This window comes from Poeciliopsis prolifica, unplaced genomic scaffold, assembly GCF_027474105.1.
Source record: "Poeciliopsis prolifica strain line A6 unplaced genomic scaffold, Auburn_PproV2 SCAFFOLD009, whole genome shotgun sequence".
Taxonomy (NCBI): domain Eukaryota; kingdom Metazoa; phylum Chordata; class Actinopteri; order Cyprinodontiformes; family Poeciliidae; genus Poeciliopsis; species Poeciliopsis prolifica.
In genome coordinates, this window is record NW_026562384.1 from 4,395,157 (window position 1) to 4,422,440 (window position 27,284).

At 41.2% G+C, this 27,284-nt stretch overlaps 1 protein-coding gene across 4 annotated transcripts; it reads right to left on the reverse strand.

The window, feature by feature from the left end:
- On the reverse strand, positions 1–26,698 carry stag2b (stromal antigen 2b). 4 transcript variants are annotated; one of them, XM_055034175.1, is made up of 34 exons: positions 26,616–26,698; positions 24,437–24,565; positions 24,029–24,110; positions 23,785–23,928; positions 23,598–23,694; positions 23,417–23,493; positions 23,066–23,270; positions 21,792–21,943; positions 19,436–19,509; positions 19,223–19,346; positions 18,984–19,082; positions 18,748–18,827; positions 16,734–16,841; positions 16,520–16,631; positions 16,322–16,439; positions 16,124–16,227; positions 15,370–15,462; positions 15,186–15,275; positions 14,136–14,339; positions 13,307–13,377; positions 13,137–13,224; positions 12,146–12,226; positions 11,965–12,057; positions 11,698–11,872; positions 11,473–11,612; positions 11,272–11,373; positions 10,982–11,130; positions 7,815–7,943; positions 7,362–7,588; positions 7,043–7,271; positions 5,464–5,571; positions 5,244–5,373; positions 3,184–3,261; positions 1–1,505 (listed from the first exon to the last, which is right to left on the reverse strand). In XM_055034175.1, exons 2-34 carry the CDS (start codon positions 24,478–24,480, stop codon positions 1,482–1,484), a joined length of 3,831 nt encoding a protein of 1,276 aa, XP_054890150.1. In that variant the 5' UTR covers positions 24,481–24,565; positions 26,616–26,698; the 3' UTR covers positions 1–1,481. The 4 variants fall into 4 exon arrangements, with proteins under 4 accessions (XP_054890150.1, XP_054890149.1, XP_054890152.1 ...); XM_055034174.1 differs by having other exon boundaries at positions 26,480–26,691; XM_055034177.1 differs by having other exon boundaries at positions 5,244–5,370; positions 26,480–26,690.
- Positions 26,699–27,284: the final 586 nt, after the last annotated feature.

The following is a 27,284-nucleotide window of genomic DNA, read 5'->3' on the forward strand; positions in this document are numbered from 1 at the left end:
TCTAGAAGCATCATTTATTTTATTTTTTCTCCATCATCATCATCATAATTTGTGACAGGACTCTTTTCAATGCTGAGAAAAAACCTTAAAAGCTCAATTTCACAAGTTCTTTTTCATTAGTTATATCCAAACTAATTTACACGTAGGAAAAAAGGTAGAAATTCAAAGACGGTATCAAGACAAAGAAGAAGAAAGGGAAAAAAAAAATATATATATATAGGAACTTAAAAATACAAATTTAAAAATCTTCCTTTGACGCATGGCTTCGCATGCTTTCTTTTCACTTTTTTTTTTCTTTTTTTTTTTTAAGTTTTACTTATACATTTCTCAAACTTTCGGGCTTAAGATTTGAAAAAAAAAAAAAAGAAAAAAACAAAAAAAGCACATATATAAAATCAGCACCGATTCATATATAACTTTTATTTAAAATGCGGAGATACCCATTTTAAACATTTTGCTGTGAGAATTTAGTTAAGAAAAAAAAAACAACAACAAAAAAAACAAACAAAAGAGGTTCGTTCGGGGCGGGGGGCGTTTTCTTTGAGCTACCTTCCACAGTGACGCCACTCTTTGTTTAAGAGGGGAGGGCAGGTTTTATTTGATTTTTTTCTCTTTTTCCTGCTTTCCTAAAGGAGCGAGCAAAAACCTCCGATTGATTGACGGGGAGCCTGGAACTCGGAGTACGGGAATCTTCACAGCATGAAAGGGATCTAAACTTGATTCTATGCGACGTCTCGACATCTTTAACCACCAGTGGTTATCAGGACCTCAACTCAGACCCAACAACGGGGAGAGGGGAAAACGACAAAAACTGAAGAGATAGAGGAAAATAAACTTATAAACAAGAAGAGGAGGGGTGGGGGGGCGGGAGCAGAGGAAGGAAAGCACAAACAGAAAGACCTCCATCCACTTGGCTAACACAGTACAAGCAAGCTACTACAGTCTGTTTATAAATTACTACTTCACACCTGGTAACTTACTACAATTGTAAAAAGGGTTAGACATAAAAAAAAATTAAAAAAAAAAGTTTCTTAAGTTAAAAACACACCAATTCATTCCCATGTTTAAAAAAAGAAAAAGAAAAGGAAAAAAAAGGAGGAAGAAGAAAAGCTATTGATTTTTTTTTTCTCTTCAGACACGTCTTGCTTTCTACTAAGTTTTGGAAGTGGCCTGTTTAACACTAGCGTCGGACAGGAAGAGCTCACCCAAGATTATAAAAGTAAAAGTTTCTGAAACAAAGTCCTCTCTGAGCAAGCAACACTGAGTGTGGGTTGTCATTGGTCCACGTGGAGTACAAGCCAGAATGTGTTTGTTTTTTTTTTGTGTGTGTGTGTGTTTTGTTTCTCTCTTCTTTTTTTTTTTCATTATTTTTATTTTACTTTTTCTTACAGAAAACACTTCTGTTTTCGCATCTAATAATTCTCTTTAAATACAAAGCGTCTCTTCTGCAATCCCAGCGTCAGAATCCTCTGGAGTTTAGCTTAAAACATGGACACCCCGAGGACCTAGGAGAAACACATGCACACAAAGGTTATTTCTTTCCAGATGTTTTATTTTTATTTTTTTACTATATTGTTGCAACCTCAAACTTGATTGTGTTATATGTGACATACCAACTCAAAGGAGATTATAACGAGAAAGAAGAGGAAACAAATGTTCCAATTCTCTTTCCAAAATAGATCAAACTCATTATAAAACACTTTCATGTCAAATGTTGCAACTTCTCTTTAAATTGTTTTTGTAGATGCTGAACTGTCTCTCCAGTAGCAGTGTGTCTTAGAGCAACTCTGAAGAAGCCTCTGACTGAAGACTATGGTCTTGTGAAGAGGATTTTTTTTTTTACCACTCCATGGATTCTCAATTGCAGCATGAACTTTAACTGAGCTATTTTAACAGACTTAAAAAAAATATATAAAGTACAATACAGTCAGGTTTTTTTAAAGTTGGACAAAACCTGACAAACTTAACGAGAGATACGATGGAAACTACAACATGAGTAAGAGAGAAATAAAAACCATTTAAAAATTAGACTGTGCAATAGTGTAAACAGGAGCAAACTCCAAATCTATCCTTTGCCCTGGATTTATCTTCTAGAAATCAATTCTAAAGAGCCTCTTTATTACAAAAGTCCCTAGTTTGGTCGCTTCCGAAACTCCACTTCTTGGATTTTTATTTTGAGCCATCAGAGTAAAAAGGGCCTACATATCAAAGCATGTTAGCATCATCAAATGTTGGTAAACAAATTTTGAAAACCAGGCATCCTTGTGATGCTCTACTTAATGTTTGTAAGTCACATAAAACCCTGACAAGACACAATGACAAAATATTTGTAGCGTGAAACAAACTGTTGCGAGGCATTACGCATTCAACTGCTCTGGCACAAATAAGCTAAATAAAACTAGTTGCAAATACATGGTTAAATGTGACTTTGACTGAACAGACAAGTAGAGTTGTCAGAGCTCTTCCAGGGTTAAATCCAGCTGCCGCTGTTTGTTTTTGAAAACCCCAAACTACACAAAAAAAAGAAGTAATGACTTTAGAGGAACGATACCGCAATGTTTTCATGACTGCAACCGGCTAAAAGTTTGTCATAGTTACAGTTTATTCTCTTTTGTGTCCCTCTAAACTGATTACGTTCAATTTTGTGCTTAAAAAAATAAAATATAACCTCCCCCCCCCACCTTCTTTTTTTTTTCAGCCACAACAGACAGAAAAACTGAAGAAAAGAGAACTTATTTGCTGATTTGATTTTAAAGATCCAGTTTTAGATTTAACTACCAACAAAAAAAAAAAAACCCTCTACATTAAGTCCCCATGTTCCCGTTCTGCCAGCTGAAAGGAGAATTTTAGGGGCCGGTCTTGCAGTCTGTAGGTTGTTTACACTAGCATTAATCGCAGCACCGAGAGGCCCAATAATGTTGCACTTGGCCACCAGCTGGTCAAATGAACCTTTCCGAAGGTTTCGCAAGGCATCGCTCAGCGCCGGGAGTGTGGCCAAAAAAAACGACTGCACTCCGCTGAACGTTGTCCAATCAAACGTCTCATTTACAAGCCACTAATTTCAGCTTCGCATAATGAAAATACTGGGATTTGTTTGCCAAGCGATAAATAAAACACAGTCTAGAGAGGATTGGAGGGGGGGGAAATAAACACCAAAAAAAAAAAAAAAACGTAAAAGTTTACCGATTCATCCATGATAGAAGCGGGGTCAAAGTAGTCCGGCTTGAGCTCAGACCTCTCGCGGCGGTTCTTAGACGGCGGCTGAAAGAAGAGAAATGTCAAGCTTTAGAGAGAGGAGAGGGGGGATCAAGGCGAGCTCTGCGTCAAACCTCCTTACTCATGAGGAAAAAATGTTTCAGAATCAATTTAGACAATTTTTGGAGCTTACCGCTTGATGCAACTTCTCCCAGCAAACAAGAAATATTTATGCAGGGCAAAACTTAGATGTGGGTTTTAAAGTAAATCTACATGCTCTCTGTGGTTCTGCTATCAATCTTAATGTTGTACCAACAGCTGCTACCGCCAGCACACGGCATAAATCAGTACTTCTCTACAAGTCAGCCGCTTCTTGGAGCGGTTTCTGCTGGAAAATGTTGCAGTCGGTACACCGAACAAAAACATTTCCATCAGAGGAGCTGATGGACACAAAGAAAGGACAAATGCTGTCAGTTTTTAACACGGTAGGAGTATTTTTATGCAATTTTTTAAAACTTTGTTTCTGAGGATCTCTAACATGCCAGTAGGTGGCGGTAACAACAACAAAAGTACAAGAAGCCATTTGTGGCTGAGGTTTAAAGTTCAAGATCAGCAAAGAGAGAAAAAAAAAAAATTTGCTAGCTTGGTGCTGAAATGGTTTAATCTCCAGAAATGTTCTGAAATACTTGAGGCTTTTTTTTTCTTTTCAAGTTTGACAACAGACAAAGAAAAAGTGGATAATTAAAAGTTCTTGCTTTTAAGAATTTGCGCTTCTTTTCATAGACGAACTACATCTGTGTGCAGGCGAGTTTGGTGTCGGTGCATTCAAGAACTGGCTGCTACGAAGCAACGGTGAGGTGGTTTCCTCAACATTTATGATCGGCGCTGCAGCAGTCAAGACTTTTATGGCTCATTTTTTATCTCTGTGCTGCTTTTACCTCATTTGTCCTTAAGAAATATGGTGCAGGAGGATATAAAAATGTTTTCTAAAGCCTTCCTGCCAAACATTTTGCAGACTAAACAGTTCAAATTAGAGCTGAGCGATAAATTGATTCATTACATTTTTGGTTTATGGAGATTTAATTTTAGGAAAATCTGGACGCCCGCCCCAAAAGCAACAAACTCCTTGGATGTCCACAGTTGAGAGTTATGTAAGAACACCCAGGGCGGCCATCTTGTTTGACAAACGATTTTTACAGCATCTAATTATTTGGACTTTGAAATGAGATCACGTCTATGACAAAATACAAAGTGGACTAAGATTTGTCTTTTCTTTTTTTTTTTTTTTTTTTTTACAAAAACTAAAGTCATAACTTTGCAGTCGTAATAACATGAGAATAAAGTCGCAATGTTAGAAGAACGAATTACCAAAAAATTTTTTATTAATCTAATGAACTTATTCTTATTCTCCTGAAAGCAACTTTTTCTCACAGTTAAAAAGAATCATTGTAGTCTGGCTTCAATGCTCTGGTACAACTCACAGGAGGGACAACTGAAATAAAGGCTCCTTTTTGAAGATGTGTTCTCTCATTTATAACTTTTTTTTCTTTTTCAGAAAAGAAACCAAAAAAAAAAAAAACCCATCTAAATCATATCTGGTAGGAAAAAGAAATAAAAAGTTGACTTTTTTTGAAACCATATCCTCCAGTCCTGGTCCAAAGACAGCATAGCTTCGTTGTACTCGCCTTTAACCTTCCTGTTATCTGCTGAAAGTCTTGTTCTCTTGTACAACGGGGGAAACTTGTGGTAATTCTGAACAGAAAACTCGTTTAAACTTTTTAAAGTTTGTCTCTGCTTCCTGTATCTCACTGATACTGAAAACGGCTTTCGGTTTTCTAGTTAGTGAGGTGCATTCATGGATCACCAAACAGGCTAAAAGTCACATATTTTCTCATGGAATTTCTTTGAATGAAAGTCTAATACAGATTTGGGTCTCTTCCCAAATCTAAAAATATGCCACTAGAAAGCAGCAATGTAAAAAACAACAAAAAAATCTCTCAAGTTCAGTTTATTTCTAAACTGTCAGCGACTCTTTCCTTGCGTCTTACCAGATCGATGTCCATGGTGTCAAAGTCCATGCCTTCGTTGAGGTCGTCCATCCGCCCCTCCGATGACATCATCACGTCCTCCACGATGGGCTCTTCGTCCTCCTCCATGAGCCCGGTGCCGCGCCTGCTGCTGGACAAAAAGAGAAAGTCATACGGTTAGCAAACCACAGCGGCGACCTGCGCCTTTCTGCCCAGCAGCTGGCCTTCGAGGGGGACTCACATGGCGTGCTGCAGATTGGTCCTGAGCTTCACGTAGTTCATGGCTCTCTCTTGCTGCTGGCGCGCCTCTTCCTGCTGCCTCTGGGCCAGCATCCACGTCACCTGGGAACTGGACGCACAAGGACGAATGAGTTCCTCCTACCTCTGGCGTTTTAACTGGAGATGGCACTAAATGTGTCAGGCGCGGCTTCAATTTCCCGTTGGCCGGGCGCCCGCGAGACATTTGAGGCAAATAAATAAGCAGAGCGGGGCCCGGCCGCTTGGCAGGCGGCGGAGTGCAAACAGTTTTGCGACCGGTTTTGGCCTCTGAATTAAAAAGCGCGCGGACGGGGAATGACTCTGAACGGAGTCCTAATGCATCCTGGCTCCATCCGCTTGGCCAGCGAGCGAACCACTGAACTGAATCGCTGCCCTGGACGCAAGCCTGGCTGAATTAATAAGGAAAACTTGCGGTATTGAAGGTTCTACATTGTGGATATGGTGATTTTTTTTTATTTTTTTGGTGAGCACAAATAAACGGCTGCTGAAAGGTGATGTTTGTGGCTGAACGTTTGGGAGCGAGTCTTTTATTTGAACTGGAAGCACCAGCGCAGCTCAGACTCTTCCTGAGCCTGTTGCACTACAGACCGTTATCTGTTATCAACCCTGTTTAGACGGCTTCACGCCACGGAAACTTCTGACAGTTTGCCTGCAGGAATAAGCTTTAACACTGCGATTTTGGAAGGAGCAGAACTTCACGAGTAAATAAATAAATAGCCAAAGTCGGCTGCAAGAAGGCGTGGATCAGGAATCTAATGAGAGATTTACGTGGACTAATTTGCGTAAATGTATTTTGAAAAACTGCATTACCTTTGACAGCTTTGTTCATTTTCCCACAGCCAGGGGGAGTTTTAGTTCCCACTGATTTGATGACACAGGATTATAGATTTGTTAAAAGTGTCTGAGAACATCTGATCCTATGTTGAGCTCTGTCCCACTGTAGTCGGGTCTGTTTTTATTTGAACTATTTTGATCTTTCCTAGATTCAGATTCGCAACTTTATTTTAAATTTTTGTGAGACTTTTTCACGGTGAGCAGGCTTTAAACATGGAACCTGGAAATGTCATGGAGGAAAAGGAAGTGGAACAAAAAAAGGCAAAACGTAAACCAAGGATGGAAAGGAGGACACCAGGAAGAGAGGGAACAAGGAAGAAAGGAAGAAAGAAAGAAGACTAGGAAAGAAAAGACAAGGAAGAAAGAAAGCCAACAGGAAGGAAGAAAGACTAGAAAGAAGGAAGGAGACAAGAAAGGAAAAACAGAGGCAGGAAAGAGACAGCAACAAAGGAACAAAGGAAGGAGACAAGAAAAAAGGAGACGGGCAAAGAAAGAGAAAAAGGAAGGAGACAAAGAAGAATTTTCCTTTTCCCCCCCCATCTCTATCCAGACCAGGAGACGCGTCACATCCACACTCATCCACCTTCATACTTTGCATAACGCTTTTATTTTACAAACTCCTCCCATGTGGGACAGTGATGGCAGGACGACGCGTGAAACTGAAAGCAAACCGACAGCAGGAGGTGGAGGAAGTGAGGCGTGCGTACTTGTAATCCATGGGAGTCTGGTGGTGCTGAGGCGTCTGCGGATGGTGCTGTTGGTGCGGGTGAGGGTGGGGCGGCGGCTGCTGCTCGTGGGGGAGCGCGTAGACCCCCATGTAGCTGTCATCCCGCCCCCTCTTGGGGTCCCGCATGGCAGTGGAGGTGAGATGAGGGGAAGGCAACATGACGGGGGTCTGAATGCTCTGCTGCCAGACGTCGCCGCTGCTGCTCTCCTCTGGAACAAGAAAAAACCGCCAGATGCTCGACCCCGGTCAACATTTAGAGGTCCGCGGACGCTAATCGATAAAGGTTGGCATTCTCAAACCTTCCGGCAGCTTTCGCTTTGCCGCCGACGTTCCGGCCGTCGCCGCTGGGGGCTTCACCTTCTTGGAGCGGACCGAGGAGCCCCGGCTGGAGTAGCCGCTCATCACAGACATGGTGTCGTCGTCGCCGCCTGCCTGCAGCGAATTCCTGTAGGAGATCAGCGGAAGCCAGCAGTCCTCTCGCTGCAGAGCCATCTGGAACGTCATGAAGCGTTCCAGGTACATGTGGCTGACGGGGGGGGGGGGAAACAGGAAAGGCATGTCAGACGCGTCTAGAGCAACCAACTTGACACACAAGACCAGGTGCAGATTCCACCAACTGGGGCAGCAGAACGCCAGTTGCTCCGTTTGTCAAAGACACCTGCTGCACTCCGTATCTGGAGCTCCAGATACGGAGTGCAGCAGCAGCAGCAGCACCCCGACGTTCAGCGGGAAAACAAGCAGAGAACTCTTACACAGTCCTTTTGTCTTGTCTCATCAGCTTGGAGGAGAACTCGCTGAGGATGTCCAAGAAGGCCAAGTTGAGGGGAGGACCTCCCTCTCCCTGAGGACTGGGCTCCTTGAACGCAAACTCTATACCGTCCCTGGAAAACAAACGCAGGGAGAGGGAAAAACACGCTTTCACTTAAGCGAAGATACTCGCAGCAAAAATATGATAAACATCTAGAAATTACATTAAAATAACTCAAATTGAAAGCGATTACTCGACTACTGAAATGCTCGTCAACTCATTTAGTAGTCAATTGATCATTAACAGGAATAAGCAGACTAAAAATAGCTATTTGCTGAAAGAACAAACACCCTCAGAGAAATAAGTAAGTTGGGCTGAAACACTTAATCGTGACTAATCGATTGTTGAAATAATTGCCAGCCAATTTAGCAATTGATTAATCATTAACTGGAGTACACAGACTCTGAAAACAACGAACGCTTCCCTCAACAGTAATTACACTGAAACTGTACGAAAAAAATATAGAAATAATACATTAAAAAAAGATTATAAATAACTTCCTGAAAATATGATCTACCCAGATTTCCTTAAATGACATAGTTTTAGCTTTTCTGTGTTCAAAATCTGAATAAATAAATAAAAATCACATTCGGCTCCTTTTACTGTTTAATTTTTAATTGAATAAACATTAGTTGACTAAATTAACTGCAGATGCATCCTTTGTGTATGACAGAAGAATGTTATGTTATTGCATTGTAGGCAATAAATGTGTATTTCTCTTATTCAAAAAAAGTATTTGAATTATTTGCTTATTTGCATATTTTAATGCGCATCTAAACTTCCTATTTAAAAAATAATAAGTCTAAAATAAACATAAAGCTTCAGAAAGAGCCAAAAAAAATTGTTCGGATTCGTAAACTAATCGTGAGAATAATCCATAGAATAATTTATTACAAAGTAATCAGTAGTTGAAGCCCCCATAAAAAGGTCTGGTTCTTTTTATATGAACCTTCTATGATAAATTCTGTTGGAATAAATAAAACACACAGTTCATCCTTCACTATAAAGACCAGTGTTTTGAAAAGTGCATTTGAAAAGTCGTCCTCGGTTTACACGACACAGACGTCTCCAGCACTTTATAGGGAGCTTAATAAACCCGACTCGATTCCCAGCTAGCGGTGCTCTGAACCGCTCATATTTTAGACACGTTTACAAGCCGCTTAAAACCAAAGTATTTTAAGCCGAGCATTCCTGCAAAGAATAATCTCCTTTTTATACTCTTTGTTTATAAACTCCAACTCCCTGTAAGTTTATATTTATTGAAGAGGTCTGGGCATTTATCACTTTGGTTCGGATTACCGTGATTCCACTTTATAGGGCTCAGCTGTCCTATTACATTGTAAAATGAATTTTGTTATGTACTGGACTGCAATCTACTACTTGCTGGGATTTCCTTAGAGTGTCGGCCTGAACGTTACACTGAGGAGCTTAACCCTCCTGTTATGTTGCAGGTCAAATTGACCTGTTTTAAAGTTTAAAAATTTTTTTTTTAACTAGATGGAAGTATTTTTCCCCCCCCATGAAACTTTTTCTATTTGACTTAACAGGTGCACTCTACAGATAAATTTAAAATTTATTCATTTTACACTTATGTAACATATACGTCTACTTTTTCCATGGATACTGTTTGGGTCAATTTGACCCAATAGTCAAGTTGAAGTGCAAAAAAAAAAAGACTTAAAAAAGTCAAATTCTTTATGTTTTCTTGCAGCTATGAACCATATTTTACCACACACACAAACACAACACACACACAAGCCCACTTTCTCACTATTCTCTTTGCTTCATTAGGAAACTCCGAGGAAGCAGGTGTTCATACGCCGTATGACGGTTATCTTTTCTGTTCCCTGTGGGCAAACTCCACCCACACTGAGTGGACACTCAGCAGAAGTGGAGGGAAACATAAATACTCTCCGTATGACTCATTTGTCTTGATTTCAATCAGCAGGTCAATTTGACCCTGAACAGTATGTGTGTCTCGAGTTCAATTATAAAGAATTTTTTATTTTTTTTAACCAAAGATCAATTTCAAGAAAAGTATTTTGTTTTGTTTTTTTGTGTCTAGGTTTTTTTTTCACATTTCAATTGAGTAAACAAGTAGGTTGTCGTCATTAATCCTTAATTTCTGAGAAATAAAACATCATTGCACAAATATTGATTGAAATGGCTGGTATTGGAGTTAATAATCGGATGCAAAAAGAAATGTTTGTGGGTCAAATTGGCCCACAAACATTATTGCTGAACCTCAGAAACGAACATAACAGGAGGGTTAATAATCCACAGCAAAAGACAATGTGTAGGAAACCCTTTTCTGATTTTGAGCGCATTGCTCTCCAAAAAACATTCCTGTGTGTTTCAAGTCTAAATGTAAAACTGTTTGAGGCTAAGACTTTCTTTCCCCACCATCCCCACGTTAACTATTAATTCATAATAGATATTTCAAGAGATATTTCTACAGACTCAAATGTGGGATCTATAAAAACCAGAGAAATCAAAGACAGATGGAACATGAGGCAAATTGATGGATGTAAGACCCAATAAAATTTCTTTCAATATTTTCCAAATTCTGACTTCAATTTAAACCATGTTTATTGACCTAAAAGGTGGAAGTAGACACTTCCATGATGATCTGGAGGTTTGTTCATTTTTTTTATTTATTCAATCCATCACAGACCATTAAATGTAATGTTTCTTGCCGGTACAGTGATGGGTTCTTGAAATAATTGTGAACTAATTGAGGAATTGCAATTACTGAAAATATAACACCTAAATTGTTAGCTATCCATTAATTGTTAAGTCGTGTGGTGTTTTCCAACCCTGGCTGCATGTTCCCCGATTTAAGACACCTGATTCAGAAATTTGCAGTTCAGTAACAGCCTGTTGAGTCAGCCATCAATTGAAATCATGTGTGCCTAATTAGAGAAACATAAACATGCAGAGCAGTGTCCCTGGAGGACTGGGAAACACTGAAGTACAGTATTACAACTCAAAAAAAGAGAAGAAGAAGAAAAGCTGCATTGCAAAAGGCAACACAGCAGAAGGTGACATTTGTCGAACTTTCACGTACAGAATCAACACGAGCGAAGCAGCGAGGACAGAACGGAGCCTTACTTGTGGAGCATGGCGATGGCGTCTCGGGTTTTCACTTGGTCAAGGCCGAAGGTCAGGGAGAACCGGCGCGCCAGCTCTTTGATTCCACAGAACGCGGAGGAGGAGCGGTCGAACCCGTGACCCAGTTCAGACAGCATTTCGTTAAACAGCTGCAGCCAGAGAACAGGCAGGCAAACAAACATTGAAAATGTCCGAACATTAGATAGAACCCTGAACATTTGAAAAACAGAAGAAACATTTCGAATGGGCTTCATAGAAGCCACCGAGCCAAACCGAGCGTGTTCACCGACCTGCTGCAGACTGAGAATCAACGTCTTGGCACACTGAATCTTGTCAATTTGCCGAGTCTTGCTCATGGTCTCCTTGATGATGTCACCATAATCGTTGTAATACTGAGAAACAGAAAACAAAACGCCACTGATTCAGCTTTTGATCTTGCAAATTCCCATTACCATTGTTAATATTACGACAAAGAATAAAGTAAAACTCACTCTCATGTACTGCTTGAAGATGTCCGCTCCGGTCCTCATTTCCACCACACAGTAGATGATGAGCTTACAATAGGCAGCCAGGAGGTTCCTCCTCTTGTGCAGAGCTTCGATCTTTACCGCCTCGTCGTCCTGCTGGCCATCTAAAAGTAAAAAAACACTAGAAGATCATGAGGAGTTCACTGTGGCAGCTGCAGGCGATCTGGAAACTCGGATCTTAATTCGTACCTGTGCTGTTTGTGTCGTCGTCCTGGTCGATGAAGACGTGGTTCAGGATGAAAGACAGCAGTTCCGACTGTAAGGAATCCTCTGGCGAATAAACCAAAGGCTCCAGGTGTTCCCTGCCCCCCGAGACCATCTGATGGCTGAAGATGAGCAGAAGGTCACACAGGATGGTGAACGCCTGTTGGAGCAGGACGAGAAAACGTCACGCGCAAGAACATCTACGAGTCGAGCGGAGTTTGTGCTGCAGGTTCTCCTCCCGTCCCGCGTCACCTGTTCTTTGACGGCCGTGTTGACGTTGGTGAGGTAGCGCTGGCACATCATACAGAAAGCCCTCATCTGCTTCCTCAGGTTGACCATGTCATCCTGACGGCAAAATAAACCCACTTTATTCAAGACGTTCACTCGTGTTTCTCCCCGATTTAACTTCAAAACAAAGACTGAGAGGCCTCACCTTTCTCGAACTGCCCTCGGACAACTTAGCCAGCTGCCACAGAATGACGTAGTGGGTGCACTGCAGCGAATGGATGACTATCTGCTCAGGTAAAAACAAAAAGAAAAAAGACAAAGATGATCAGTAATATTGTATTTAGACTCCATAGCACCTAGTAAAAGTATTAATACATCTTAAATCTTTTCACATTGTGCTGCAAGTGCACAAACTTTAAGGTATGTCAGCAGAATTGTATTTTTCAAAGAGTTCAAGAGAAGTCAGAGCAGATGAAGAGCATTCTGGTGCCTTAGTTTTGAAGGCCCATCACACATGCTCAGTTGGATTTATACCTGGACTTTGACTGTGCCCCTTCAAAACATGAGAAGCTTTAGGTTAGACTCTACGATTAGGATTGTCTTGCTGAAAACTGAACCTCCACTAAGTCTGTCGCACAACAAATTAAAATGAGTTGATCATTTCCATTCTGATGATTCGTATTTTTAGAGGGGGATTTTATTTACGTCAACATTACAATTCATTTTCATTCATGGTTTCTGTTGTGTGTTTGTCTCGTTTTTGTTGATCATTTTCGGTGATTTTATTTTGGACGTTTTAAATGTCTTCCAGTGTCAAGAGTCGTTTTCAGAGTTCAGTTTGTTGGTCTTCGAGAGGGAAAACCTGCGTCATTATGCCAATATCAAAATATTACTTGAAAACAGCATCAAAACGACAATGTTATCATTTATCAAAATCATTTCTGGGACTACTTATCGTCCAGCAAAGTTTTGAGTCATATTTCAGCCTCTAGTTATGCCAAGTTTTTTGATTCATCTGCCTTCTTGCCCAGGTTGTATCTTAATAGCTCTATTTTTGAAAACCATTCCACAATTATACTCTGCTTTGTGTTGGACCATCACGTAAAAATGCATTACAGCTTGATAAAAAGGGAAGAACGTAGCAGAGTGTGAAATCTCTTGAGTCACGCTGCAGGCGGCTGTGGATGTTTCATTACCTGCTCAGGCATGTCTCCATTCTCTATACCCGTGTTGAGCAGCTTGAAGTTGCTTGTAAAGAGGTCCCACCCTGACAGGTCGTGTGCACTGCGACAAACAAAACACCACCGCATGTTAACGATGCCCTAAGATGGAGGAAAGTCGCATCGGCGCGGCGATGGGTTCATACTTGTGAAACGCGGTGATCCTCTTTAGAGTCGACAAAACCTGATAAGCATCATCTTCATCCGCATCTTCACCCTGGTGAGAGATATATTGTTATCATTCAACTATGTACAGAGAGAGGAAGAGAGAAAAAAACAAAAGCATGTGTCAAACTCGAGGTCTGAGGACCAAATCTGGGCCACCATACCTTTTACTTCCGGACGGATGCAAAATCAAATATTGTTCACTAAAATATTTGCTAAATATTAGTCTCTCAATCAAATCAAAGCCATTTTTAACTAAATACTGCTGAATTACATAAATCCGTGATTGTGGAAATTAGCGCAAAATGAACACATTCTTCGCACAAAAGCATCCATGTGAGATTATTGGCAACTTTCTCCAAAAATGATCAAAAACATTGGGTTTAAGCGCCTGCCGACTCCAACCTGCAGGGGGCAGTATTACTTCTACATTGCTGCTCTGTTTTACTTAATGTGAACTTATCATCCGCCATCGACACGGCGAGTAACAAGGAGTCACATTTACCAACATGCATAAGTGCAAAATTTCTTGAAGATATTTCTATTTTAGCTCCACAAAAATCAATGATTCTGATTGAAAAGAATAAATAATTCACAGAAAAATTTTCAAAATTCTAGAGGAAGTTATCAATGTGGGGGAAAAAAAAAGAAAAAGGAATTTATTAATATTTTAGCAGTTTGCAAATGGATTTTTATTCCATATGCTTGAGAACATTCATGATCTGGATGTGGTTCAAAGTGTGATGAAAGTTTTGACTCCAAAGCTCCAGATGCTGATAAAAACCGCCTCCAGGAGGACGTGGCTCCTACCTCTTGTAGAAAGTCCTCCAGTAGCCGGCTGAACTTATCCACCAGCTCGTCCAGGAGCTGCGAGCGAGCGATGTCTACCCTGTTGAAGATTGTGAACTCCTCGTTGCAGAGGGCGTGGTACGTCTTGGAGCACGACTCCAAAACTTCAGTGTCTGTGTGCTTCTCCACTATTTCCTTGATCTGACGCAGAAGGGCCTCCAGGTGCTGCGGAGAGCCGTAAACAGATCAATAGCCGACGCTAACCGCATTTTCTGGAGGAAGAATCTATTAGTAACAATAACAAGAGGGAAGCTGGAACAATTCGCCTCAGGCCCGGTGGTACAAAGCCGGATTATTGGATCGGTGAGATAACACGAGCCCGCGTGTTTTCAGTGTCCCGAGCCATCGGCTTGATCGTTTATCCTGGAAAACAAACCTGCCCCGAAGGAGCCGGGGTTTTTATTAAAAAGGAAGGGATCGATACATGTAAAGTGGAGCCGCCCGGGCGTTGTTCTTGGAGTAATAAAAAGATACAAATGCTTTGATAAACAGGTCGGCCCGTTTTCCCCTTCCTGGCTAATACGGTTAAATTTGACCTTTACGGGGAAATCTGATGAGAAACGATTCAGCAGGAAGAGCTGAGAGATTCCCACACACCTGCATGCTGATGAATTTTAATGCAGTAAAGTGGAGTGACGTAAAATGTCAATAAAATATTGTGTCTCGAGTTGGACCTAAAGCTTTTATTTTGAAGCTCACAATAAAGACTGCTAAGAAAAGCACAACTGGAATGAATAGCAGGTTTTTTTTGTAAACACTGGCTGCCAAATTACAGTTAGAAATTAAATTGGAAAAAAAAAAAGCTGGATATTCTTGACATTTTTTTTAATCATTTAGTGGTAGATGTGTCCTGTTTTCCACATATATTTTATGCCAACATAAAAAAATGAGCATTTTTTGTGCATAAATGAACAAAAAAAAAGTTTGTACGACTGACGAATCCGCTGTTGTGACATCATTTTGTTAGTCACATAAATAGTCTAAATAATTCTGCTCTGTAACCCGTCTTACCTTCTCCAGACGTCCTGTGGTGTAAATCTCCAGGTCAAAGTACTGAGGCAGCTGTAACAAGTTAGTCACCTTCTCTGCATCCACAGCGTACTGTGGGGGGGAGGAGGTACATTCCAGGGTATTATTTATAATTTTTATTTTTTGCAACAATGTGTGTTGAAACAAAAGTGGGATGCGGCGTTACCTTGGCCAGTAGAGGCGGCAAAGCCACGGCAAACAGCTCCGTTATTCGTGTCCGATCGTCCAGCTGGGTTTTCTTCTCTTTCGCCGTCATCACCTGATCAGGAATTGGAAACCAGTTAGAAGACTGTCTACGACACTGGTTTGCTTTTATATGACTGTAAACACTCCTGGATGGACAGTCAAAGCAACTGAAGATGGTGGCAAGGGTGAAGTGTTTTAAATGTACAAAGATTCACTCTTTATGTCTATATGCCAACTTTCCTAGACTCAGATCAGCAGCATTCTGGACCTTTAGAAAAATATAAAAGAAAAAAAATATATAGAAAATGGAGGGAAGGAAAGAGAGTAAAAAATGAAGAAATTGGGAAGGAAGGAAAAAATGAAGTTAAAACAAATAAGGGTAAAAATGAAAAAAAGAGAAGTAAAAAAAAAAAAAAGAAGGAAAGAGGAAGACAGGAAGCCGAAGGAATAATGGCAAGTAAAAAGTGAAGTAAAAAGAGAAGGAAGGAAAGACAGGGAAAGAAAGGGAAGGAAGGAAGTAAAATAGGACAACAGAAGATCAAGGCAGAAAAAATAAGCTAAAAAAGGAAGAAAGAATGAAGGAAGTTATAGAGCTTACAAAAAAATAAGAATGTCCAGAAAAATAAACATTTCCACACGCTATCATTTTCCCACATGTGCATTCATGTCACGAAAATACAGGAATCATTATCCTGTATTCTTCTCAGGAATACAAAAGAAAGCATCCCTCCTACCCTCTTGCCTGTTCCTCTTCCAACAGGTGGATGGCATTCAGCAGCCTGACGCACAGTGCACAGCATGATTTCAATCAAAGCTGTTTCTTGTCTATCTGTAAGAGCTACACACACACAAACAATCAGCTTCATTTGGACGACATTTCTGCTTTAGGAATGTTTTTAGCGCAGGACGTTGTGAAGGAAAAGGAGGCGTACCTTCCTCTCCTGGCATGGGGTCGTCCAGCAGTAAGCTGATCATACACTCCCAGTCTTTCAGTAGCTCTGCACCACATTCCCAGAGGGAGTCCACCAGGTAAGCCGCGTGCTCATGGAGCTGAAGGACGGAGAGAGAGTCAGCCCTGCAAGGAGTGGACAAATGTACTCCGGCCAGAGAACAGGAAGCGAGACGCCTACCTCACTCTCCAGGAAGAAAAAGACAGTGGTCTTAATGAGGTTGGCGTTGGGGCTTTGCCGGCCTCTTCTTTTCGGGGCGCCCTCCTCCTCTGGTTCTCGCTGACTGAACAATCTGCAAGGAAAATGCTTCGTCAGCGAGAGTCTCGCATCTTGTCTTTTTCTTTGGTTTTTTAAATAAGAAAAACAGGCAATGGCTCAATAAGTTCTGACGTACTTCTTGTAGAGGAATTCTCCAGCTGCGATTGCAACCGGTCTGTGTGCCGAGTAGACCAGGTGGTAGACGCTCTCGCAGTCCTCGGGCGTCAAGACCTCATCCGTACTACTGCAGAGACGAACACCATCAGCTTTACCAAACTGCTCACAGCTATCCGAAGCGGCAGGTTTTCCAAAACCTTTTCCCACCACTTTAAGTTCCTTTTACTAAGGTGCCAGCTTGGCAGCAGTTTTTTCTTTCCATGTGTGCAATGGTTTCTACTAAAACTTTTAAAGACCGTTAAGAATGGAATTCTGCGCCAGAGACGCAGAACGTTCTGTGGCGACATTCTGCATCGCCACAGAAGTGTGCAAACGTCGTCCCTCCAACTGGGTAATAAATTCGCACTTATCCATGATAGACGCAAAAATGTTAACGAGCTGGCTAGCTAGCAAGGAAAGCCGTCTTGGGCAACACAATGCAATAATGTCTGAGTGTGACTCAAACTTTTGCCTGACAGAAACGATCCACAATTTGAAAATAAATGAAAGCATAAACAGAATGTACAAGATGATATAGTCCTGACATGACAAATTTAGGACCTGTGTGACTGTTTGATTGGATTGAAGACATTTTAAGGCCATAAAGTGGCTCACTACACCGTGTTCCAAATTATTATGGAACACAGTGAGCAGAAATATGCTCATTCCTTGCAGCATGACATGATGCATTGTCATGCCTGAAGATGATTTTGCTACTGAAGGTACAGATCTTCTTTTTGAACCATGAAAGAAAGTAATCAGTCAGAAAGTCCATATGCTTTGCTGAGGTCATCTTCACACCTTCGGGGACTCTGAGGGGGCCGACTAATGATTTTCTTCCCATGATTTCAGCCCAAAGCATGACTCCGCCACCTTCTTGCCGACATCACAGCCGTGTTGGGATGTGGTGGCCGTTCACACCAATCCACTACTGCGTCCATCTGGACCATTCCAGGGTTGCACAGCGGTCACCAGTGAACGAGTCTGTCTGGACACTAATCTTCATGTACAGCTCGGCCCACTGCGACCGTTTCTGCTTGGGAGCTGGTTTGGGGCCCAATAGGAGGTTCATGCACCACAATCCTCTGGAGGATCCTCCACCTTGAGGTTCTGGAGGCACCAGCAGCTTCAAGTAACTGTTTGCTGCTTTGTAAGGGCATTTTAACAGCTTCTCTCTCAGTCCGATTAATTTGTCTAACAGAGACCTTCCTCATTATGCCCACCTTTGTTCAGAATCAGCCACAAATCTCTTCACAGTACAATAACGCTTCCGTTTTCGTCAAATGTCTAATGCTTTCATATCTTGTAATACGGCTCTACACTATCTGATGATTTTCGTCAGAGATCTTTTCTATTTCCCATATTGCTTGAAACCTGTGGCCTGCTCAATAATGTGGAACATCCTTAAGTGGATTTCCTTTAATTGAGCTCAGCAGACAAACTAATCAACCAGCTCTCTGAAATGAATCATAGTGACTCAAGGAGCCCTGATATAAAATACCATGTATAAATTTAATAGCACAACAAAAACTTATCTTTATGACACTTATTTCCAATTTTTATAATAATCTGGAACACAGTGGACTTGAGTAGATCGCCCAGAACTGCACCAAGTAATTGGCCAGTGAAAACTTTCCTTGATTTGCTCAGATAGACAGGTTAAACACTGAAAAATCTGATGTTTCCCCTCTTTATTAAAAGTATCAAAACAAAGCCTGGTTGCTGTGATTATTAATAAAGAGGAAGAGTACAAAAATATCCTCAGCTATAATAATTTGGAAATGACTAATAATCTTTGTCAGTATTTTTATAAAAAATAAATCAAAGTGCAATAGTAATTGTAACATTTAAACAGCTTCAGGAACAACTGTTGTTTTTCTGCTTTAAATAACAGCAAATGAATCACATGACAGAATTTTTGTTTGAAGCTTATATAAACCAACTGATTTATTTCACGCCTGCCCGTCCCTACATTTTAAAACCAACGGACTTACTTTAAGACTAGTGTGAGCAGTTTAATCGCTTGTACTGCGACATCATATTCCTTATCGAGAGTCATGGAGACGATCCGATCCTAAAGAAAAAATTTAAATAAAGAAAAGAATCTGGGTCAATAAGTCATTTGTCACAATAAAAACACAGTAATATGCTCAATGTGTGACTTTCCCCATTCTTTGGAAAACTAAAATCAGAACTGCAGTTTTAAAGTCGTCCAGCAGGTGGTGCTGACCTTAAAGCGGCTGGTGAAGAGCTCCAGTCTTGCATTGAGCTCTCTGTTGTGGTAGAGGCCCTGCAGAGCTGTCAGACACTTCAGACGTACCTCCCCTTGCTGAAACCAAGTCAGAAACAGCGCGGGATATTCAAACGTTTTTTTTTTTTTTTAAATACATACATGAAACACATATTTAAACCTGCAGTCTACAAATTTACCAATAACAGCAGCAAAGATGAATCTGAAGAGCACGGTACCTTATCATGCATCGTCCATCCCACGTACTTCAGATAGCTGTCGTTGAGGAAGGCATCGCTGTACAGTTTCATCCACACACCGATCTCCTCTATGCAGATGGCCCTGATTTCTGCTATCGAGTCTCTGTAGGCACAAGAATCCGTTCAGAAAAGAGGATGTCTAGATTTTGGGTTTCTCTTCTCCGCGACAAAAGGTTTCATTCAGAGACGTACCGATATCGGTGAACGAACACGCCTTTGAAAATTGCATTCATCATGTTCTCAATTTCGTCCTGATTTTCTTGGAGCTGAAATGAAACAGAATTTAAAAAATGGTAAATAAACAGCAAGTCAAATGGGAATCCTAAATGATGTTAACTAGAGGGGTTGAAACAAACCATATGTGACGGTACGCAATGTCACACCTCTGCAAACTGAGCTAACAGATGGATACCTGGTTGTATGGACGCTGTTGTATAACAAGCTGGAATCGCATTTTAAAAAACCCTACAGCAGCTGAGCTCTACTACCGACTGAGTATAGTTTTTATCTAGAACACACAAAAAAAAACTTAAATCCAATCAGCATCGGGCTTTTATAAATAAGATCACTCTCCACTTCCTGGTTGATCAAAACATTAGCATTTTTTTTTTGCTCGCGCCTCTAAACCGACTGCAGAGCTAAACAGGCACTTCAGCACCAACTACAGAGCTGGGAGAGGGCTAAAGGAGATGGACGACTAATCAAAACGTTGAACTCCTGAATTTGTTTTGTTCCTAATCTGCCTAGTTCATGGCCAAAAGTGTTTCCAAACTGGACACTAATAACATAAAAGATCATCCAGCCTGGCTATCTGGCTGTGGAAAACCACACATCTTCTTTTTAGCAGAGTTGGTGGGAAAACCTCTCTGAGGAGTTTTGCTTTTAAGATGTCTTTCGCAAACCTCCATCACCAAATGTCAGAAGAAATGTGATATAGTTTAACTGGTGAAACTCAACTCATGATTCACAAGCTGATCTATAGTTTCCGCAGTAAGAGGGAAACCAGTAAATGTTGCCTTAGTATTAACACATTGCTCGGGGAAAGAGTCGTACACGACCGCACTTTATTATTCACCCACACACTTACTCTCAAATTACAGCTCCACATTAGAGCTGCAACAACTACTCAACATGAATGATATCGACTGCAAAATAAAAAAATACGTTGATGCAAAATATAATAGTGAATTCATCTTATGAGTATATATAGTTTCAATATCAGCACTGCATTTCAAGAACATCACATGATCAAACAACTACGACATGATCAACGACCTCCCCACAAAACGTTTAAAATAAATATTCGAGAAGTTTTTTTTTTCTTCCTCCAATCAGACTGATACCGATACATTTAAAAAAAAAAAGACTAGTATCGGTCGATACATATGTTGGTGCCGACACATCGTGCATCACATTTCTGTCTTTCTGGAAATGTTGCTGAATGTTTTCTTTCGTGATCAACTACAGCAGCAGGGAAGGTTGCGATGGGTTTTTTCTTCTTCTCCGCCACAACTGGTGTCATCATGAGCCACATTAGCATGCAACACCATTACAACGAAATGGAGGGGGGAGTGAAGGGAGGGCACACTGGTTTGTTATGTTGCTTCAGTATTTAGAAGCCGACTGAGCAGGAGAACGCGGTGAAGCCAATATGTACATAGGCAGCATTAGCTCGTATCCTCCAGGTGGTTTACTGCTTCACTGTGGCAGATACAGGAGTATTACTGACCTTCTACTGTGGCTTTTCTAGTGATGATTGGTTATTTAGCCAAGTGAATACAGTATTTGAAAGAAATACTCTGGATGGAAAAAGTCCAGTCTGTAATTGGCTTCTGTTGTGGCTCATCGATATTAACTTTAACCAAATAGCAAGAGCAACCACAGAGCCAGAAGATGACTCCATTATTCTTTGGTCACCAAGACATATGCGCTCACTTCAGTCTCACATTCTCAAAGCGAAACTGGAATGCATGACTATAACTTGGCCGGTTTATGGATGCGCTATAAAAAAGTTCTCATTGGGCATGCGCAAGGTTTTTATACTCGACACGTGCGTTAGCGCCCAAGCGCCAAATTCAATATCTCAAATATAAACCTCGCTGTGTGGCTGTGTGTGTACAGGAGCAGAGAAAGTGATGAGGCTTTTATGCTTTACATTTACGTTGGTGCAGTATTTGCTGAAAAAACAGCCTTCATACTTGCACACCTGCTCTGGATGAACACCTTGCAAATAGACCATTTGAAATGAAAGATGGCCTGCAATCCACACCTAGATTAGTGTGCTATATACCTAGCTTAACCAGTCTTCACCATCACTGTTAGTGGTGTACTACCAAAAAAAATTTATAAAGCAAGCAAGTGATGTTCAGCTTGCAGGCCAAGCACAAAATGCATGCAAAAACGAAACTTTCCAAACAACAACATGCAACATTGAAACAAACTGTACAGTGTTTCTCCTATTGCTACGTCACCAACAACTACCACTAATATTATTAATTATATGGTCTTCTATTTGCATCCAAACACCTTGTGAGTCTGCAGTGCTCACCTCTTTACGCTTTTGAAGGAGAAGCTCCAGCCTGTCATTTGCTCTTTTAGCGACCATTTTATTCCTCTCTGCTTCATACTGGCGCTGGGTGTTGTCCATGTTAATGCTCAGGTTTAGAGCTACATTCACCAGGGCTGTCATCAGCTTCATGGCTGTCAGGAAGGACAAAAATGGCAGAGACAAAAGTTGATGCAAAGCAATGTGCGTGAATCGATGTACAAACACCAAAACTGACTCGACTGGCTCGGATCAGTGAGAAACTCAAGAATGGCATCTTTTTTCCAATCGCCACACTAAGCTCTACCAGGATGTGCTGACAAACCTTTCAGTGTGGAAGTTTAAAGAAGTGATTTTAAAAAATTGCAATTTTTCAATGTCAGTTATGTGTTTAAAAATTACATCAGATATAACAGAGATGTCTAAGAAATGTTTGTGCTAAACAAGGAGTTGGTCACCAACATGTTCTGCATGTTTTAAACGTTTCTTTGGTTCTGCAAGTCTGAATCGATTGACTGGGTCATTAGCATTAGCCAACAGAACTTGTTGGTATGATGAGGAAGAGTTAGTTAATTTATTGTAATAAGCCGCAGGAGGATCGTCAGTCTGCGTGACTGACGTTAAATATTATTAAATCCCTGGTTTACAATATCTGCTTTAACACACCAGGTGTTTTGGTTTTCCTTTTTCCAATGGAGGGATAAGTATTCCAGTTTCTATTATTTCAATAATCAGGTCAACATTAACCGAACAATACACTTGATCTATATTTTGATTTTATGTGCACGAACAGATTTCTCTCAGTATGACCAGAAATGTCAATCTGCTTATTTTCTCTTTGTTCTCATTTCAAGTTATGGAAAAAAAAAATCAATCAACATCATGTACTGTGATGCACTTTTAAGGTATAACAAAAAAGAAATCAGCTTAGGGACATACAAATTAATGTGTTAACGGAGATTATCTAAATGTTGCTTTATTTTTAGTCAGAAACTTCAAACTGTGGTTTACATCAAAGAACCTGCAGCTCATTGTTTTTCCATGCATTAACAGTCTTTAAAACAAAGGAAACAAAAATCATGAGAACAGGCTATTTTAAACCTGATATAGCATCAACCAGACAAGGCCTGACTGGTGCATCTCTGCTTCCGTTTCATCACTTCAGCTTTTAGAAGAAACTAATTCCACTATTGCAAAAATGTTTTTTTTTTTTTTACAAAATCAAGCTTACTTGGAATTAAAAAAAAGAAAAGAAAGTATGCATTTTAAAAACTTACCTGCCAGCGTTGAGGTGTGTCTGAAGGCTCGGACTTGGGAATCTGATAGTCCAGTGAGGAGGGAGATGACTGTGTCCATCATGTACTCATCATAGATGATACTGTATTGACACTGACGCACTAGCACGGAAATGAATTCACAAAAGCTTGTTTTGAACTTCTTCCACTGGGGCCCGGCTATGGTGAGAGGATAGTCGCCGCTGTCCTACAGGGGAGACCGGCAAAACAAACAGACTTAAAAACTACAAAAGAAAATCTGTTTTCTGCTATTCTTGGGGGGTAACAACAAAAAAAAAACCATATAAATTAGTGGGGAAAAAAACGACAGTAATGATATCCGAGATGCTTTACCTCATCGAATTCCTCTGTCATTCGTCGAATGATCTCAGAGTTCTGCATATTGCGAAACATTTCTCCCGACACCACGCCTGATGGATAAAGTCTAGTTAGAGCACATCTGACTACGCTGCCAAAGGGAGGGATAATTTATGAAACGTATATTTGGCATTTGATGACCTTTGAACTAACACACCTTTACATCCTGAGCACTGGATGAAGAAATTGATGAGATCTAGCAGTGCAACATCTCTGTCGTGCTTGTAGGACTCAATCCACTCATCAACAACAGACTGGGGATAAATACATTTAAAAACATTCAAATACAGCCAGAAAACAGTAACTATTGTTGTTCTACTGTCATACATGGGTTGTTATTTTACCTGCATTGCACTCCTACCCACTTTTACCACCTCAAACAGCATCATGTTTTCCATGCCATTCTCCTGATGGTGGCCATTTATGCGGCCTGCTCCCTTTCCACCTTTGCCTTTCTCCCCTGCCGCCTTCTTCCCTTTCTTCCCACCCTGCAGAAAGCACAGAGCGCCGAAATGAGGTATGTTTACAACTACAACTCGACTAATATCTACTGAAAAAAAAAAAAGCCCTTATCTATGCTTTCCGTACCTTTCCTTTGGCTGTAGTTCCACTTCTTCCATCGAGATCCTCAGAGAAGTCTGTGTCTGAGGAGAATCTGGTATCTGTGTCCCTGGCAGAGGCAGGAAAAAGTAACAAGATTAAACATTTATATCAACTTCAACATTGCCTGTAGGTTCGGGCTGGTCACAGCTACAAAGACATGCCAAGGTTTTAAAAAGGTAGTTTCGAAACCCACTACAAATTTCCTATCAAAATTGTTTCGAAAGTTGCATACTGTCCAAATCAGTTGCAATTCATCACTGATCATAACTGCATTTGGCTACATGGTTGCTGTTATACAGTGTAGTGTATGTTTATTATTTAGTGAACATCATCCACCAGCAAAAGTCAAACTGTGTTGCACATATGACATACAAAAAAAAAGTAGTTACTTACTGAGGGTAGGCGAACTCTGGTGGTATCTCTGGTGCTGCTATCATTTCTGTAACATCTTCTGGTTAACGTCAACTTTACAACTGACTTAAGATTATTCTCACAAATGAGACAGGGGAGGTTGCATGTGACCTAGAAAACAGTAAAAAGAAGAGAAAGAAAAAGGTTCAAAAAGCTAATCAAGAAACGGCGTCAAATTAAGAGAACGATATTATGTGATAACATTAATGTTCTCTGTAGAGAGAAACCAATTTTTAGAGAGGAGGGAGAAAAAAAAAGTTTCACATGGTAACAGGGGGCGGACACCAACTCGACTGTCACGCTTGCTGCCCTCCTATTGGCTGCTCTCTCCTCGGTTCTTTTGGTTTACGCATGACGTCACGCGGGCAAGCAGGCAGTTTCATCCTCAAAGGCCAAATATGGTGCTGTCCATTCCGCCCCATGCATATGTAAACCAATGAAAGGGCAGGCTCGACATCAACAGGCCACAGAGAGGAGAAAAAAAAAAGAAGCGCCGCACGGTTGTGAAACGAGACATCCACAATATCGCGTTAAAAACTTTTTTGGGGGTGTTTTGATTTTTAGGGGGGATTTTTCCTAACGATGCAAAGAAATTGGGAAAAAGCTTTCCTTTGCAAATAAAGGGCTGGAATTAAAACGCCACGAAGAGACAAAATGTTCAGTCCTGGGAGACGCAAACAAACTCCTCCCGTGCCGATTTGCCGCTCTGGGGGGTGGAAAAAAATGGTCCAGTGCGACTTCCATTAGGCGCACAAATTACACAAACAAGTATCTGAGCAAACTTCGTGAAACGATCGGAAGATTTCGACGTTCGACACGCGCAAAGCGGCGCTTTGTTAACAAGACGTGTCCCTTAGGAAGCGCTCAAAACAGAAAAGCGCAGGGAAAACGTGCCTTTGGCGGCAACTTATCTCAAAACAGCGTTTCTTCACGTGTTACCGTCACGCGCGCGACTCCCCGCTCGCGGTGGGATTGTACCTGACAAGTCGACCCGGTTTTATGGGTGTAGACTGAAAAAAGTGGCGCCAAATCGGGCTGCGCCGCTTGTAAAGTTGCAACGGAGTATCGCGTCGAGAGGGGCGAAGCCTTGAACCGGGTCTTTGCGAACGGAGGCTAACGGCGACTTTCAAAAAAAAAAAAAAAATCACCGTCTCAACTCACTCCAAGCACGCCGACGCAGCTGCGCTCTTCGTCGGCTCCTGTCAAAATTGACGCCGGTGCGCCGCTGGTGCTAGCGCCACCAGCTAAGGAACCCGAGGATCTCCGCGTCTTTTCCCCCCCTCGACGTTAGCTTGTCGGGACTCGGTGAACTGAGCACGCACGACTCGGCGAGAACTCGCTGCTTGTCGTCGAACGAGCAAAGCGGCGAACATTTACGGATTATTTCAGACGGATTTTCCAGCTAAAAACTCGTTCGCTACGTCCGTGGGACCACATCATAACAAAACAACGTAAGCTCTACTGTACTAGCCTAAGCTAAAGAGGAAAAAAAATTAGCCAATACACAATGACGCTAATCAACCATTTGAATGCGAGAATAAAGTCCGTTTTTTCCCCCACGTAACACCTACAGACAAAATGCGTCCCAGAGTAAGCACATATTAATAGTTAAACTGCATTTAGCAAGCAGATAACAAGTACCGCTAGTTAGCCATGTTAACAACTAACGCTAGCCTTACCTAAAAAAAACATCACGTCCTTGCGTCCTCCATCTTGCCTCGGGAGTTCCAGTACCGTATTGCATAAGCACCAAACACTTTGTTTACAAATAAATTGCGGGTAAATGTCTACATAAAAACGATAGAGCGTTTTTTCGTGTTACAAATTGTGTGATTTCAGCGGTTGTGCCGAAAAATAACTCCGCTAGCCAGCTAGCGACCAAATTAGCTCTGTACCGCGAGCTAGCGCAGCGACTCGGTTCAAGGCAGACATCCGCGCTCTGTGCTCCTCCACAGCTAGCCTGGCTAGCAAAATACAAATCAACTAAGTTCCACATAGCTCTCCGCCATTTTACAGCTAACTTACCTTGTTGTAAAATGCAGTCGGGGCACAATCGTAACTTTTCTTATTCTTAACCAGTCTCTCGCACAATCCCGCTACAAATCTGTTAAAAAAAGAGTTTAAAAGTCGCGGTCAGAGGCAGTTTCGGACGTTCTCTCACCCCGCTCGCTCCGTAGTTCGGTTTGTTGTTTCGACGACCTAGGAGGAGGAAATCCTGGTGCAGAGCTACCACCTAGCGGCCACATCGACCGACCCCTTTAGCAACACAGCCGATGGCCTGACATCTAGTGGCCACCGATGGGTACTACAACCGAATTTTAACGGGGGGGGCCTGCCCTTCTGCACAGATAGGAAAATTTAAAGCGCACAATTAAACAGAATGGACATACAAACAGGCTTTTAACCGATTATAGCCGATTTAAACCAGTAAGACTGGGTAATTACTGTGTAACTTGTATCACCTTGTTTTAAAGGAGTTATATACTCCTTTAAAATACTCTGTTTAGAACGTAAACAGAAAACAGTTCATAGTTGAAGTGCAAACAATAAAAAATTAAAAGAAATTGTGACTGAAGTTATATACTCCTTTAAAACAAGGTGTAATAAACCAGAATTTCAAAAGGTCCACAAGAACATTAGGAATATACAAAAATATCAACCCCTCTGCTCTTCATTCAATGTATGTAAATCAGCTTACAACACTGATTGCAATCAATTTACTATCAATTCATTTGGCTGACCTTATGTCCGCACTCCAGAGTAAAAGATCAGTTTGCCGCTGAGCCGCTTTAATGGATTTGCTGCCCATGCCATCATATCAAGACATCCG

Coding starts and splice junctions, on each gene's coding strand:
- stag2b (XM_055034175.1), bottom strand. CDS start 24,480: ATGATAGCAGCACCAGAGATACCACCAGAGTTCGCCTACCCTCA. Junction 23,695..23,784: donor TGGGTAGGAGTGCAATGCAG/GTAAAATAACAA, acceptor ATTTATCCCCAG/TCTGTTGTTGATGAGTGGAT. Junction 13,225..13,306: donor AGGATCACCGCGTTTCACAA/GTATGAACCCAT, acceptor TGTTTGTCGCAG/TGCACACGACCTGTCAGGGT.